The 12,017-nt window shown below is 40.1% G+C and overlaps 1 protein-coding gene across 8 annotated transcripts in view; it reads left to right on the forward strand.

Moving 5' to 3' along the window:
- LOC106879914 (anoctamin-8) overlaps nucleotides 1-12,017 on the forward strand; it is a 111,185-nt gene that overhangs the window by 88,613 nt on the left and 10,555 nt on the right. For all 8 annotated transcript variants that reach the window (XM_052965812.1, XM_052965813.1, XM_052965815.1 and 5 more), the window contains 5 exons: nucleotides 1,155-1,443; nucleotides 4,306-4,361; nucleotides 6,624-6,698; nucleotides 9,248-9,664; nucleotides 10,840-11,037. In XM_052965812.1, coding sequence (XP_052821772.1) covers nucleotides 1,155-1,443; nucleotides 4,306-4,361; nucleotides 6,624-6,698; nucleotides 9,248-9,664; nucleotides 10,840-11,037 — 1,035 coding nt within the window. The remainder of the gene's footprint in view (nucleotides 1-1,154; nucleotides 1,444-4,305; nucleotides 4,362-6,623; nucleotides 6,699-9,247; nucleotides 9,665-10,839; nucleotides 11,038-12,017) is intronic.

The following is a 12,017-nucleotide window of genomic DNA, read 5'->3' on the forward strand; positions in this document are numbered from 1 at the left end:
GGTGCTTTTTACGTGCCACCAGCACAGGTGCCGGTCAGGCGGCACTGGCACTGACCCACACATAAATGGTGCTTTTTACGTGCCACCAGCACAGGTGCCGGTCAGGCGGCACTGGCACTGACCCACACATAAATGGTGCTTATTACATGCCACAGGCACGGATGCGAGTCAGGCAGCACTGGCATCAGCCACAACTACAATTTCCATTCCTGATTTTGATCTTGATTTTGATTTTTGATGTTATTTGACTCAAAAGGTCTTCTCAAGCACGGCATATCACCTGATGATTCAGGAGTACTTTTTAAATTGGTTGGTTATGCAACACTGGTATAGGTTACATCTGTGATCTCACTTGGCTTGCTGGGTCTTCTCAATCACTGCATATCTCCAAAGGTCTCAGTCTCCTGTCATTGCCTCTGTGAGGCCCAACATTCGAGGGTCGTGCTTCACCACCTCGTCCCATGTCTTCCTGGGTCTCCCTCTTCCATGGGTTCCTTCTTAGGGTGTGACACTTTTTCACACAGCTCTCCTCATCCATATGCATCATCTGACCATTCCAGTGCAGTCGTCTCTCTTGCACACCGCATCTGATGCTGCTTATGTCCATCATTTCTCTCAGGATGCTTACACTCTGTCGCGTGTGTGCACAAAATAATTGATTGTTTTAACTATAACAAATAATCAAAATCTTAGCAAGTAATATTTTGTAATATTTTTGCAAAGTAATTTTTGCTGATGGGGAAATTGCTGCTATTTCTAGCTTTGTATGTCTGCCATTAACAAGGCCAAGGAAGGCTGAAGTCACATGATCTGGTAGTCTCGCAGTAATAGCAGATGATTATCTCCTGCTAGTGATATAAACAAGAGTGCTTATATGCATCACAAGTCCATATGAAAGGTTCTCTTGTGTTAAATAATGCAGTATTTTGTGTTCTCGCACAACTTCTGCTTTTAAATCAAGATTAATATTACTTTTTTGTCTCCTTATTTCCCCTTCAATGTGACAGGCTCTCTCCACTTACCCATTTTGTTCATTAAATTTGATAAACTTGAATCAAATTCAATTTATCTTTTGTGATGGAGATCCCCCACCCCATACTGCCACCCCCACCACCATCATAAATAAATATCTCTTGACTGATTTCTCTTTCCAGGGAGAACTTGAAGTAAGTAGTGTCACTGGAAGGCTGGAACCATTCTATCCAATATGGAAAAGGAATATGTTCCGCTACTTTGTAACCCTTCCTGTTGTCATCTTATGTCTTTGCATTGTTTTTGCTGTGATGCTGGCCAACTTTTACATTGAGGAACTCATCACGAAATTAGTCAACACCGGTGAATATGCTTTCATTGCCAAAGTTTTCCCGAAAGTTTGCCATGCTGCTTCCATCTTCACACTCGATCGAATGTACACCAGAGTTGCATACTGGCTTAATGATATGGGTAAGTTTGGCAGTTCTGTGCCAGTTTTCTTAATTTTAGAATTTTATTCATTTCAATCAAACACAGAATTATTCATTGATCAACAAAACATTCAAACTCCAAAAACAACAACCATTACCTTTTTCATGTCTTAGCGTTGTCAGTCATGTTTGATGTGTTTAAACAAATCACTTGGAGAGTAATTTCTGTAACTTTCCCTCAGGATGTCATTGTTGTAATATCACACAATAATTATAATCACTTCCTCACAGTTAATTGCTCCACCGACTTCATTTACAGCCTATAATTTATAACTGGCTGACATTCACGGAAAGTTACAGTTTTAAAACCACAAATATTCCAACATTGGCACCAAGTATGAGCATCCTACACAAATTGCTCTCATGGAATGGAGGCAGATGTAATATCAGGAGTTGTGTGTGTGTGTGTGTATATGTATATATATATACACATGCACATATCAAAGTAGATTGTATGTATGTGTGATATCTAGGATATTGTATAACTATTAACATATATATATATATATATATATATATATGAATACACACACGTGTATATATAAATGTATATGTACATGTATAAATATAAATATATATTCATGACCCCCAAGGGGGTCTCATATATATATATCATCATCATCATCATCATCGTTTAACGTCCGCTTTCCATGCCAACCCATGCTAGCATGGAAAGCGGACGTTAAACGATGATGATGATGATGATGATATATATATATATGAAACCCCCTTGGGGGTCATGAATGACCATGGGATTGCACCTAGAAAGTTCCCCTCTGAGGCATAAGTCCAGCAGTCGCCCATGCATACCGGCCTCCCATCTCCTCACTACTGATGTTATCCAAGGGAAAGGCAAAGGGGCTGACACAGCTTGGCACCAGTGATGTCGCAACTCATTTCTACAGCTAAGTGATCTGTAGCAGTGTGAAATAAAGTGTCTTGCTCAAGAACACAACACACCACCCAGTCCAGGAATTGGACTCACTATCCAATGCTCTAACCTCTGAGTCATGTACCATCTCTCTCTCTCTCTCACACACCTATGTATGTAGGGCAAGTAAAATTCCCCGAGGTCCATGGACGAGTTCTCTCCAGCGCTTTGTCCCTCATCATCGCTGCCATGCCCTGTGTGTTTGCCAGAGACCTGTGCCTGTCCTTAGGGCATCAACATGTCATCCTTGGTCTCCCTCTTCTAGTGTGTCCATGCAGAGGTTCCCCCAGGAGCAGTATCAACTCTGTATGATGGTGAACATGTCCAGCTAACCTCAGGCTCCTCTCTGTTATTTTGGGAGGCTCTCGCACAGCTCTGAGTTCTTCATCCTCAACATTCTCATGTAGCACCCATCCACCATCCAAGTGAATTTCTTGGTCAGTGTCCAAGTCTCAGACCCATACAACAGCACAGACTCCACTGCAGCAATGAAGAGACAGATTTTCAGGCTTTTACGAAGGTCCAACTTCCATACAGATCTCAAACTATGGCATGCTGCTCAGGATTTGCTCTTCCTCTCAACTATATCGCCCTATGTATTCCCAATCTTTGCTCCCAGATACAGCAAGTCCTCAACCAACTCTAGTGGCTTCCTGCCTACATTCATAATCTTCTCTGGCTTCTTAATGTTCTCTATCAGATACTTCGTCTTAATCTCATTCATTTTCAGCCCCACACTCATCGACACAGTCTCCACCTCCTGCATCAAATCCTCTGCCTCCCTCACTGTATTTGTCACCAGAACTCTGTCGTCAACAAATTCAGCATCTGATATCTTTTTAGCCTTCACCCTCCTGCTTTGAGCTGGCACTACAGTAAAGCCAGAGCCTTGGTGTTTCTCCAACACAAAGGGCATACAGTAATCCACTACAATAAGAAGGTAGGGAGCCAATGTATCTCCCTGGACACCCTAGCCAGTATCTCAAAGAACTTTGTCAGCCCGTCAGATGTAATGACTTGGGTTCTGGTGTTGGTGTAGAGCAGTGATATCAGGTCCACTATCTTGGGGATTCCATAAGCTTGTCAGATCTTCATCAGGCAATGATGGTCTACAGAATCAAAGGCCTTCTTAAAGTCAATGAAAACCTTGACAGCAGGAAAGCTCTTTGCTCTAGCTCCTTCTAATATCCTCCTGATGTGACTGGTGGTTGATCTTCCCTCTTTGAAGCTGTTCTGGTTGTCCCTGAGCTTCTTCTCCATCTCAGGCTGGATCCTGTTAAGAATCATCCTATTGAGGGTCTTTGTCACAAGTGACATCAGTGAAGAATCAAGTATCATTGAAGTATAATGTTGGATTATGTTCATAATTAGAAAGAAAGAAAGAAAGAAAACTGTCACTCCATTGTTTGTGACAATGAGTGTTCTGGTTGATCCAATCAACAGAACATCTTGCTCCTGAAATTAACATACAAGTGGCTGAGTACTCCACTGACAAGCATACTCTTAATGTAGTTCTCAGGAAGATTTAGCATTACACAGAAATTGACAAAGTTGGCTCCTTTTGAATTACTGGTACAACTCATTCTTTGCCAACTGAATAAAATGGAGCAATGTGATAATAGAGTGTCTTGCTCAAGAACACAATGTCTCACCAGGAATCGAACTCTTGACTGTACAAATTGTGGGCTGAACACCATAACCGCTGAGCGATGCACCTTCGCATGTTCACCATGAATGCAGTAGTTGTACCCATCCAATCATGCACCTCCCCACTCGATCAATTTCATCCCCTCTATTGTCCTTGTATCATCTTTTTTTCCTTTTTACAAATGGAGGCTCATCCCCACCCACTTTCTTACAAACCACTCAACTGAAACCGTGACTTCTGTTTTATTCTTTTCTTTCTTGCAGAGAATTACAGGATGCAAGAGGCTTACGAAAACCATCTCATCATTAAACTTGTTCTGGTGAGTTGTTTGATGTTTTATCAAACCTTTTTAATGTGTTGGCAAATTGTTTGATGTATTAATGAATTGTTTGATGTGTTGGCGAATTGTTTGATGTGTTTCCATGTGTATTTGTGAATTGGTGGGTTTTAGCCCCAGCTCACCTGTGACCAAAGTTATTCCAACCATGACCATCCCATTGTTAGGCAATGGGATGATCAGTGCAATAGGAATTGAGGAAGATGATCCCTACAGTTGTCGCTTACTCTTCCCTACCTATTACCCCTCTTCATTCATTATATTTAACCGGTCGCCCATTCTCGTAACCTATACCCACACACACACCCTGTTCTCCTGTCCCCACTCTTTTTTTACTCACCCAACACCTCGAAGGTCCACCCTCACACCTCATCACTATTTCTATTTCTTTTCAGCTCCACCTCCCCAATCACCTCACCACCCATGCAGCTCTTCTTCAGTAAGGGACCTTTTCTGTTCTGGTCCCTTCTCTCACACTTTAATCCCTCATCTCCCAGCACAAAGCTGCCTCCCTCTCTACTGTAGCCCCACTCACTCAAAGGCTATCTTTGTCTCGCAGGCATGGTTACCTCACCAAAGCTGGTGCCATGATAAAAGTACATTCCATTGAGTGGTTTGCATTTATGAAGGGCATCCACCTGTTGTAATCCTGCCAGAACAGACAATGAGGCGATGCAGTCTTCAGACCCTGCTGACCCTAACCTACCCATGGCAGGTGGGTGTTTAATGATAACGATCTTTCTTTTACTTGTTTCAGTTATTAAACCACGACCATGCTGGGGCACCACCTCGAAGAATTTTTAGTTGAATGAATCAACCCCAGTACATATTTTATCAGTTTCTTTTTGCTGAACCACTACATTATGGTGATGTAAACAAACCAACACCAGTTGTCAAGCAGTGGTGGTGGGACAAACACAGAGACAAAGATGCACACACACACACATAAATGTGTGTATGTGTATATATATATATATATATAAATATAAAATAAATAGTATATATACATGCATATATGGGTTCAGGACATCATCAATAGTTCAAACAACATGAAATACGTCAACAAATGGGTTAAATACATAAACAAGAAAAAATGAAGAACAGGACAAGTAAATGCATAGAAAGGACCCTTCATCAGTTGTCAGCTGTCTGTTTAGTGCTAAGTTCGAGCATTGAACGACAATATGAGTCTTCAAAGACAGTTTCTCCCATGAAATCTAAAATAAAATTTAGGATTTATGGAGGGTCAAAGTTGGGTACAAAAACAGGACGGTGAAAACATACAAAGAAACCAAACGCAAATAAACATGGAGGGTCATTAGACCAGAACGGGAGGAAAATAGACACACACACACACACACGATGTGTGTCTTTCAATTTCTGTCTACCAAATCCACTCACAAGGTTTTGGTTGACCTGTAAAAAGAAGACACTTGCCCAAGGTGCCATGCAGTGGGACTGAACCTGAAACTATATGGTTGGGAAGCAAGTTCCTTATCACACAGCCATGCCTATGCCTTGATAATGTTAAGTTTTATTTGGAAAGGAAATGAAACATGAAAGTACTCAATACAGGAACAAAAGAGAGTTTATTAGATAAATGATGTTGATACAACTAAGTTCTTTCTTTCTCCTTTCATCTTTCTGTGGTCAATATAATAAGTCAAGTACTGTGGAGGCCAATGTAATCCACTCCCCCCACCAAATACCAGGCCTTCATCCCATGATAGAACCAATTATTATCACCATTATTATTATTGACATTGCACAGTATCCAATATTGTGATGTTGTTGATTGAAGATATTATGTCTACCGGGAAGGGGTGAGGTTTGTACTGTTTGTCAAGCCACAACAACGACCTCAGACAAATAGTACTTTATGCAATAGGCATGCAGTTCCATGTAATGCTGATTTTTGCAGCCAGTTGCATGACACCACTATCTACCACGACTATGATTTCACTTGGCTTGTTGGATCAGATTATTATTATTATTATTATTATTCTGCTGAGTTGGCAGAATTGTTTCCTTGCTGGGCAAAATGCTTTGCGGTCTTTCATCTGTCTTTACATTCTGAGTTCCAACTGCATTGAGGTCAACTTTGAAAGTACTAGTTGTGTTCTGGCATCAACTACCCAACCTCCCCAAACTTTCAGGTCTTGTTCTTGTTATAGAAAGAATTATTATTATTATTAGTAGTAGTAGCATTAAATGTATATTACAGTATTTGAAATTATTTTACAGTTTCAGTTTGTGAATTCATTCCTGTCTCTGTTTTACATCGCATTTTATCTGCAAGATATGGAACTTCTGAGAGAGGTGAGTGCTAATTTCTGTAAAAGTTTAAGATAAAAGTTGTTTAAAAGCCAATGCAATGCAAATCGGAATATAGGAGTGAAAACAAAAGTGAGACAGAATAACTGTTTACACTTATAGTTTTCAAGAAGCATTGTCTGATATACAGGGGTTGGACAAAATAATGGAAACACTTAGCATCATAGAATCATAATTTTGAAATATCTATAAAACCATCAAAAGATTGTTTATTTTTATGTTTTTTGATTTATTATTAGTGTTGCTTAATATGTTTTGCTAAAATTGCTGTTTCTTTTCAGATATCATCAGTAAAAGGTAATTAAAATTCATTAAAATGACAAATCTATGTGACTTTCAAAGAGGTCAAATTGTTGGTGCTCGTATGGCAGGCGCTAGCGTAACGAAAACAGCTGAAATGTTTGGTGTATCAAGAAGTACTGTCTCGAAAGTAATGACAGCCTTTGAGAAAGAGGGAAAAACCTCCTCGTCAAATCAAAACTCCGGAAGAAAACCAAAACTTTCAGATAGGGACCGTCGGACTCTTACGCGAATTGTTAGAAAGGAACACAAAAGTGCAGCTCCCAAAATTACTGCAGAGTTTAATGACCACCTTGAGAACTCAGTTTCCATAAAAACTGTTCATTGGGAACTGCACAAAGCCAGATTTCACAGGAGGGCTGCAATCAGAAAACCACTTTCAAAAGCAAACGTTGCGAAGCATTTCGAGTGGAGTAAAAGCCTTCAGAATTGGTCCCTAGAGCAACAGAAGAATGTTATTTTCTTGGACGAGTCATTCTTTACCTTATTTCCGACTACTGGCCAAATATATGTGTGGAGACAGCCTAAAAAAGCATTTGACCCAGACTGCCTTTTTCCAACTGTTAAACATGGAGGAGGATCTGTGATGATCTGTTGGGGGGGGGGGGGTCTATATCTTGGGAATCTGCTGGCCCAATGGTATCCCTTCATGGCAGAATTAATAATCAAGACTATTTAAGCACTTTATCTCATCAAATTCATCCTATGGTTGTGGAGTTGTTTCTGGATGATAATGCACCAATTTGTTCTCACAGCTAAAGTTGTTACTGAATGGCACAAAGAACATTCTAGTGAAGTTGAACATCTTATCTGGCCACCACAGTCCCCAGATCTCAATATTACTGAACATTTATGGTGCATTTTAGAAAAACAATTAAAGAGTCGATATCCTCCACCATCATCACTACAAGAACTGGAGACTGTTTTAGCTGAAGAATGGACAAAAATTCCTTTGGAAACAATTCAAACTTTGTACGAGTTCATACCTCGTAGAATTCAAACTGTAATTACTGCCATAGGTCGTCCTACTCCATATTAAAACAAATTTGTTTGAAATTTTAAGGTGTTACCATTATTTTGTTCAATCCCTGTGTAAATATATATATGTGATGACTTGCTGTACTTGAGAAGACATATCCTTTATGGCCACACCTCACCTCCTTTTCCCAGTCAAGAAGCCTTTGTCTTGCAGGTGGCATCTTCATCATCCTCATTTAACGTCCATTGTCCCTGCTGGCATGAGTTGGACGGTTTGACCAGGGCTAGTAAGCTGAATGGCTGTACCAGACTCCAGTCTGACTTGGCATGGTTTCTATGGCTGGATGCACTTCCTAATGCCAATATTCCAAGCGTGTAATGGATGCCAGTTGCATGATACCTGTATCTGCCATGACTACGATTTCACTTGGCTTGATGGATCTTCCTTCTCAAGCGCAGCATATTGCCAAAGGTCTCAGCCATTGCTTCTGTGAGGCCCAATGCTCAAAAGGTGCTTTCTCCTTCTTCCACAGCTTCCCTCTACTGTTAGAGATCAGTGCTTCCTCACACAGCTGTCCACATCCATACACAATTGTGCCAGTGCCACGTAGGACCACCTTTGTTCATCAGTATTGTTGAAAATACTGTATATTTTAAGAGGCTTTCTGTGAGACGTTAACATGAGAATGTGATCCACATATCTGGTCCACAAAAAAAAAAGGCACAAAAGTGACAGCTGTTGGGTGCCCTGCATTCCAACCAGTCCATATATGTGATGGTCAGTAGGCCTCACAAACTTGACCCCATCAGGAATCCAGAGATTTCTTTGTAAATGGACCCCTCAAACTAGAAGCAGTTAACATTGTGAAAAGAGGCAATATGCTTGGCTAGTCAGTTGATAAGCAGGGATGCTGGAACAGGGGTGTATAGGGAAACAATGTCCAAGCTAAAAGGAAAAGCTGTTTTGAAGACTGGTTGGGTTGAGATGTCTCAGTTTGTTAAATACTTCAGGGAAACTTTTGACATGTCTTGGGAAGGTTTGAAGTCCTGGCTTTCTAACATTAGAAGCCAAGAAATTTTATAGAAAGATTCATTAATAGGGGATTGTTATCTTAAATGGACTAGCTCCCTATCCACAGTTGAGGATTCACCTCCATACATACTGATTGTTGTGTTTAGAGTTAAGGCTAAGCTTTAGATCTTTCAAATTCTTCAGTGACTTGTCATGGCATTCATCATTCCCTTTATCATTTCAGCAACTGATGGCTCTTCTGATAATGCGCCAAATTATTGGAAATGTGAAAGAAGCTTTGTTACCATATCTGATGTGGCACTTTCGTATGATAAAAGCTGGACTGATCACAACAGTGGAATCACCAGAGAAGGAATGTGGTGAACTTCCATTAAATACAGAGACTAAAAAACCCTACAACTTTGAAGCATCGGCGGAAGAAGAGGAACATCTCACTCCAGAGATGACCAACACAAATGAAACGGCTGATCAACGAGAAAACAGTGAAGAAAAAACTGCAGGGAACAATCCTGAAAATGAAGATGAAAAATCTTTCATTGGGGATTTGTCCGACAATAGGGACTGTATGGAACTGCCCCCTCGTAAAGCTTCAGCTGTGAACTCACCAAGCCAAGCTGAAGTTGAAAGTACGATGAGTGAGGTGAGAATTAAATATACATTCACCACCACCAACCATCTCTATTATCATCATCACCACCATCATCACATCCACCAACATCACTCCCGATCTACCACCACCACCACCACCATTTCTTCTTCACATACTTCAAAATACCAATCCTTCTGTGACGAATCACAATATTCACCAAACACCCTAATCTCCATTTTTCTGACTCCATACATTCTTCTCTCTCTCTCTCATCTTTCCTCTTCCAAATTCCAACATTTTTCTCCTTTACTTTCGCCAAAATGTCTTCTTCCTGACTTTTGCTGCCCATATCCTGTCATCAATCATTAGGATTTTCTTATTCTTTTTTGGCCTCTCAGTGTCCACTAACCTCTCGCTCCATTTTTCCTTACAACTAACCCCTTAAATACAATCCTTTCATCCTTCAACTTACAATCTCCTCTCTATGTACACCATTCAAATCTATAAAGACCCCTAACTTTACTTCAACTCTATCACGGTTTTACTCCAGAAGGAATTCTGGACCCTATAACTATAAATATTCCCCTCTGTCCCTAAATCCTTCCTGGTTTCTGTTGTCGTTTAACCCCTGGCTAACCCTTATTGAGCTGACCTATAATCGAAGACATTCCAGTTGTGACCATCCCACCCTTTCAGATTCTAAGTATTATGTTCTGCAGCCAAAAAAATCTCAGATGCATCATTCATGACAAACACCCTCAATAAAACAGCAGAACATAATTGAAAAAGGATATTTGGCTGTTATTTCTAGCATTGCAATATGGATCTTCATGGTTTTGTTCCCACCTTTAGATTTTCCTAAAATTTCCTACAAATGACAAAAATCACATCCATTTTTCATAGAAATTAAAAATAAAGATGTTTCAAGTTTAAAATTTTAACCATGAAAACAGCAGAATTGTTTGAGACTGGAGAAGAAAGAGCTGCATCGTCCCATTCTGCAATGATGCGGTCTGATGGAAGACAACCAATCCTAGAGATAAGAGACATGGTTTATGTATGTCTCACTTGGAAGCAACCAAAAATTTATAACATTTTCTAAGTGAATATTGTAAACCTCTTTAAGAATCTTCTCCTCCTCCTCCACCACCACCATCACTAATGAACAACATAGAAGCTCAGTGATTGATTTGTTCTTTCCTATCCTGCTTTTCCTCTTCTTTCAGTACGAAGATACATTTGAAGATTATTTGGAAATGTTTATCCAGTTTGGTTACGTGACTCTATTCTCTTCAGCTTTTCCCCTTGCTGCCATCTGCGCTCTACTCAACAATGTTATAGAAATTCGTTCGGATGCATTTAAACTTTGCATGACTTGTCAGCGTCCTTTCGGCCAACAAGTTGAGAATATTGGAACCTGGGCTGTAAGTATTGCAAAAACGATGTCATTACTTCTTCTTGTTGGCTTTTTTTTTTCTTTTTTATTCAACTGAATTCTCAAAGTTACTCTTTGTCTCTGATTCTTCTGTTTGTTCTTTCCCTCTCATCCATCAAACCGTTTCTATATTGACCTGAAATATTTCTCTACAACACACTTTTAATGCCATTCTTCCCTGCTGTTCTACCACAACAATGTGGTGGTATTGTGGTTGAGAAGCCAAACCATGTGGGTTCAGGTTCAGTCCCACTGCGTGGCACCTTGAGCAAGTGTTTTCTACTATAGCCTTATGTGTATGTATATTTATATGTACATGTATGTATGTATGGGTATATATGTATATCATCATCCTCATTTCACATCTGCTTTCCATGCTGGCATGGGTTGGACGATTTGACTGAGGACTGGCAAGCCAGAAGGCTGCACCAGGCTCCAATCTGATCTGGCAGAGTTTCTACAGCTGGATGCTCTTCCTAACGCCAACCACTCAGAGAATGTAGTGGGTGCTTTTTATATGCCACTGGCATCAACTATGCTCGAATGGTGCTTTTTACGTGCCAGTCAGGTGGCACTGTCATCGGCCACAACAATGATTTCACTTGCCTCAACAGGTCTTTGCAAGCACAATGTATGTATATATATATATACACACACACACACACATATATATAGGCTACAGTGCTGAAAAAGTTCCTGGTTTTGAGGGTATAGCGAAAGGCCTGGTTGAAGGCACACACTTCAGAGTTCTTTTACTGGGCTTAGAAAACCTGAAGGACCACTGAAATAAGTGTGTAAATTTGAGAGGAGAATATGTTAAATAAAATCATAATTAACTGATCTTCTTATATCTAAAGCCAGGAACTTTTCAACATCCCCTCATATGTATATCTGTGTGTATGTATGTGCATGTGTTTGTATATATATATATATATATATATATATATCATCATCATCATCATCATCATC

This window comes from Octopus bimaculoides, chromosome 2 (assembly GCF_001194135.2).
Source record: "Octopus bimaculoides isolate UCB-OBI-ISO-001 chromosome 2, ASM119413v2, whole genome shotgun sequence".
NCBI classification, from domain to species: Eukaryota; Metazoa; Mollusca; class Cephalopoda; order Octopoda; family Octopodidae; genus Octopus; species Octopus bimaculoides.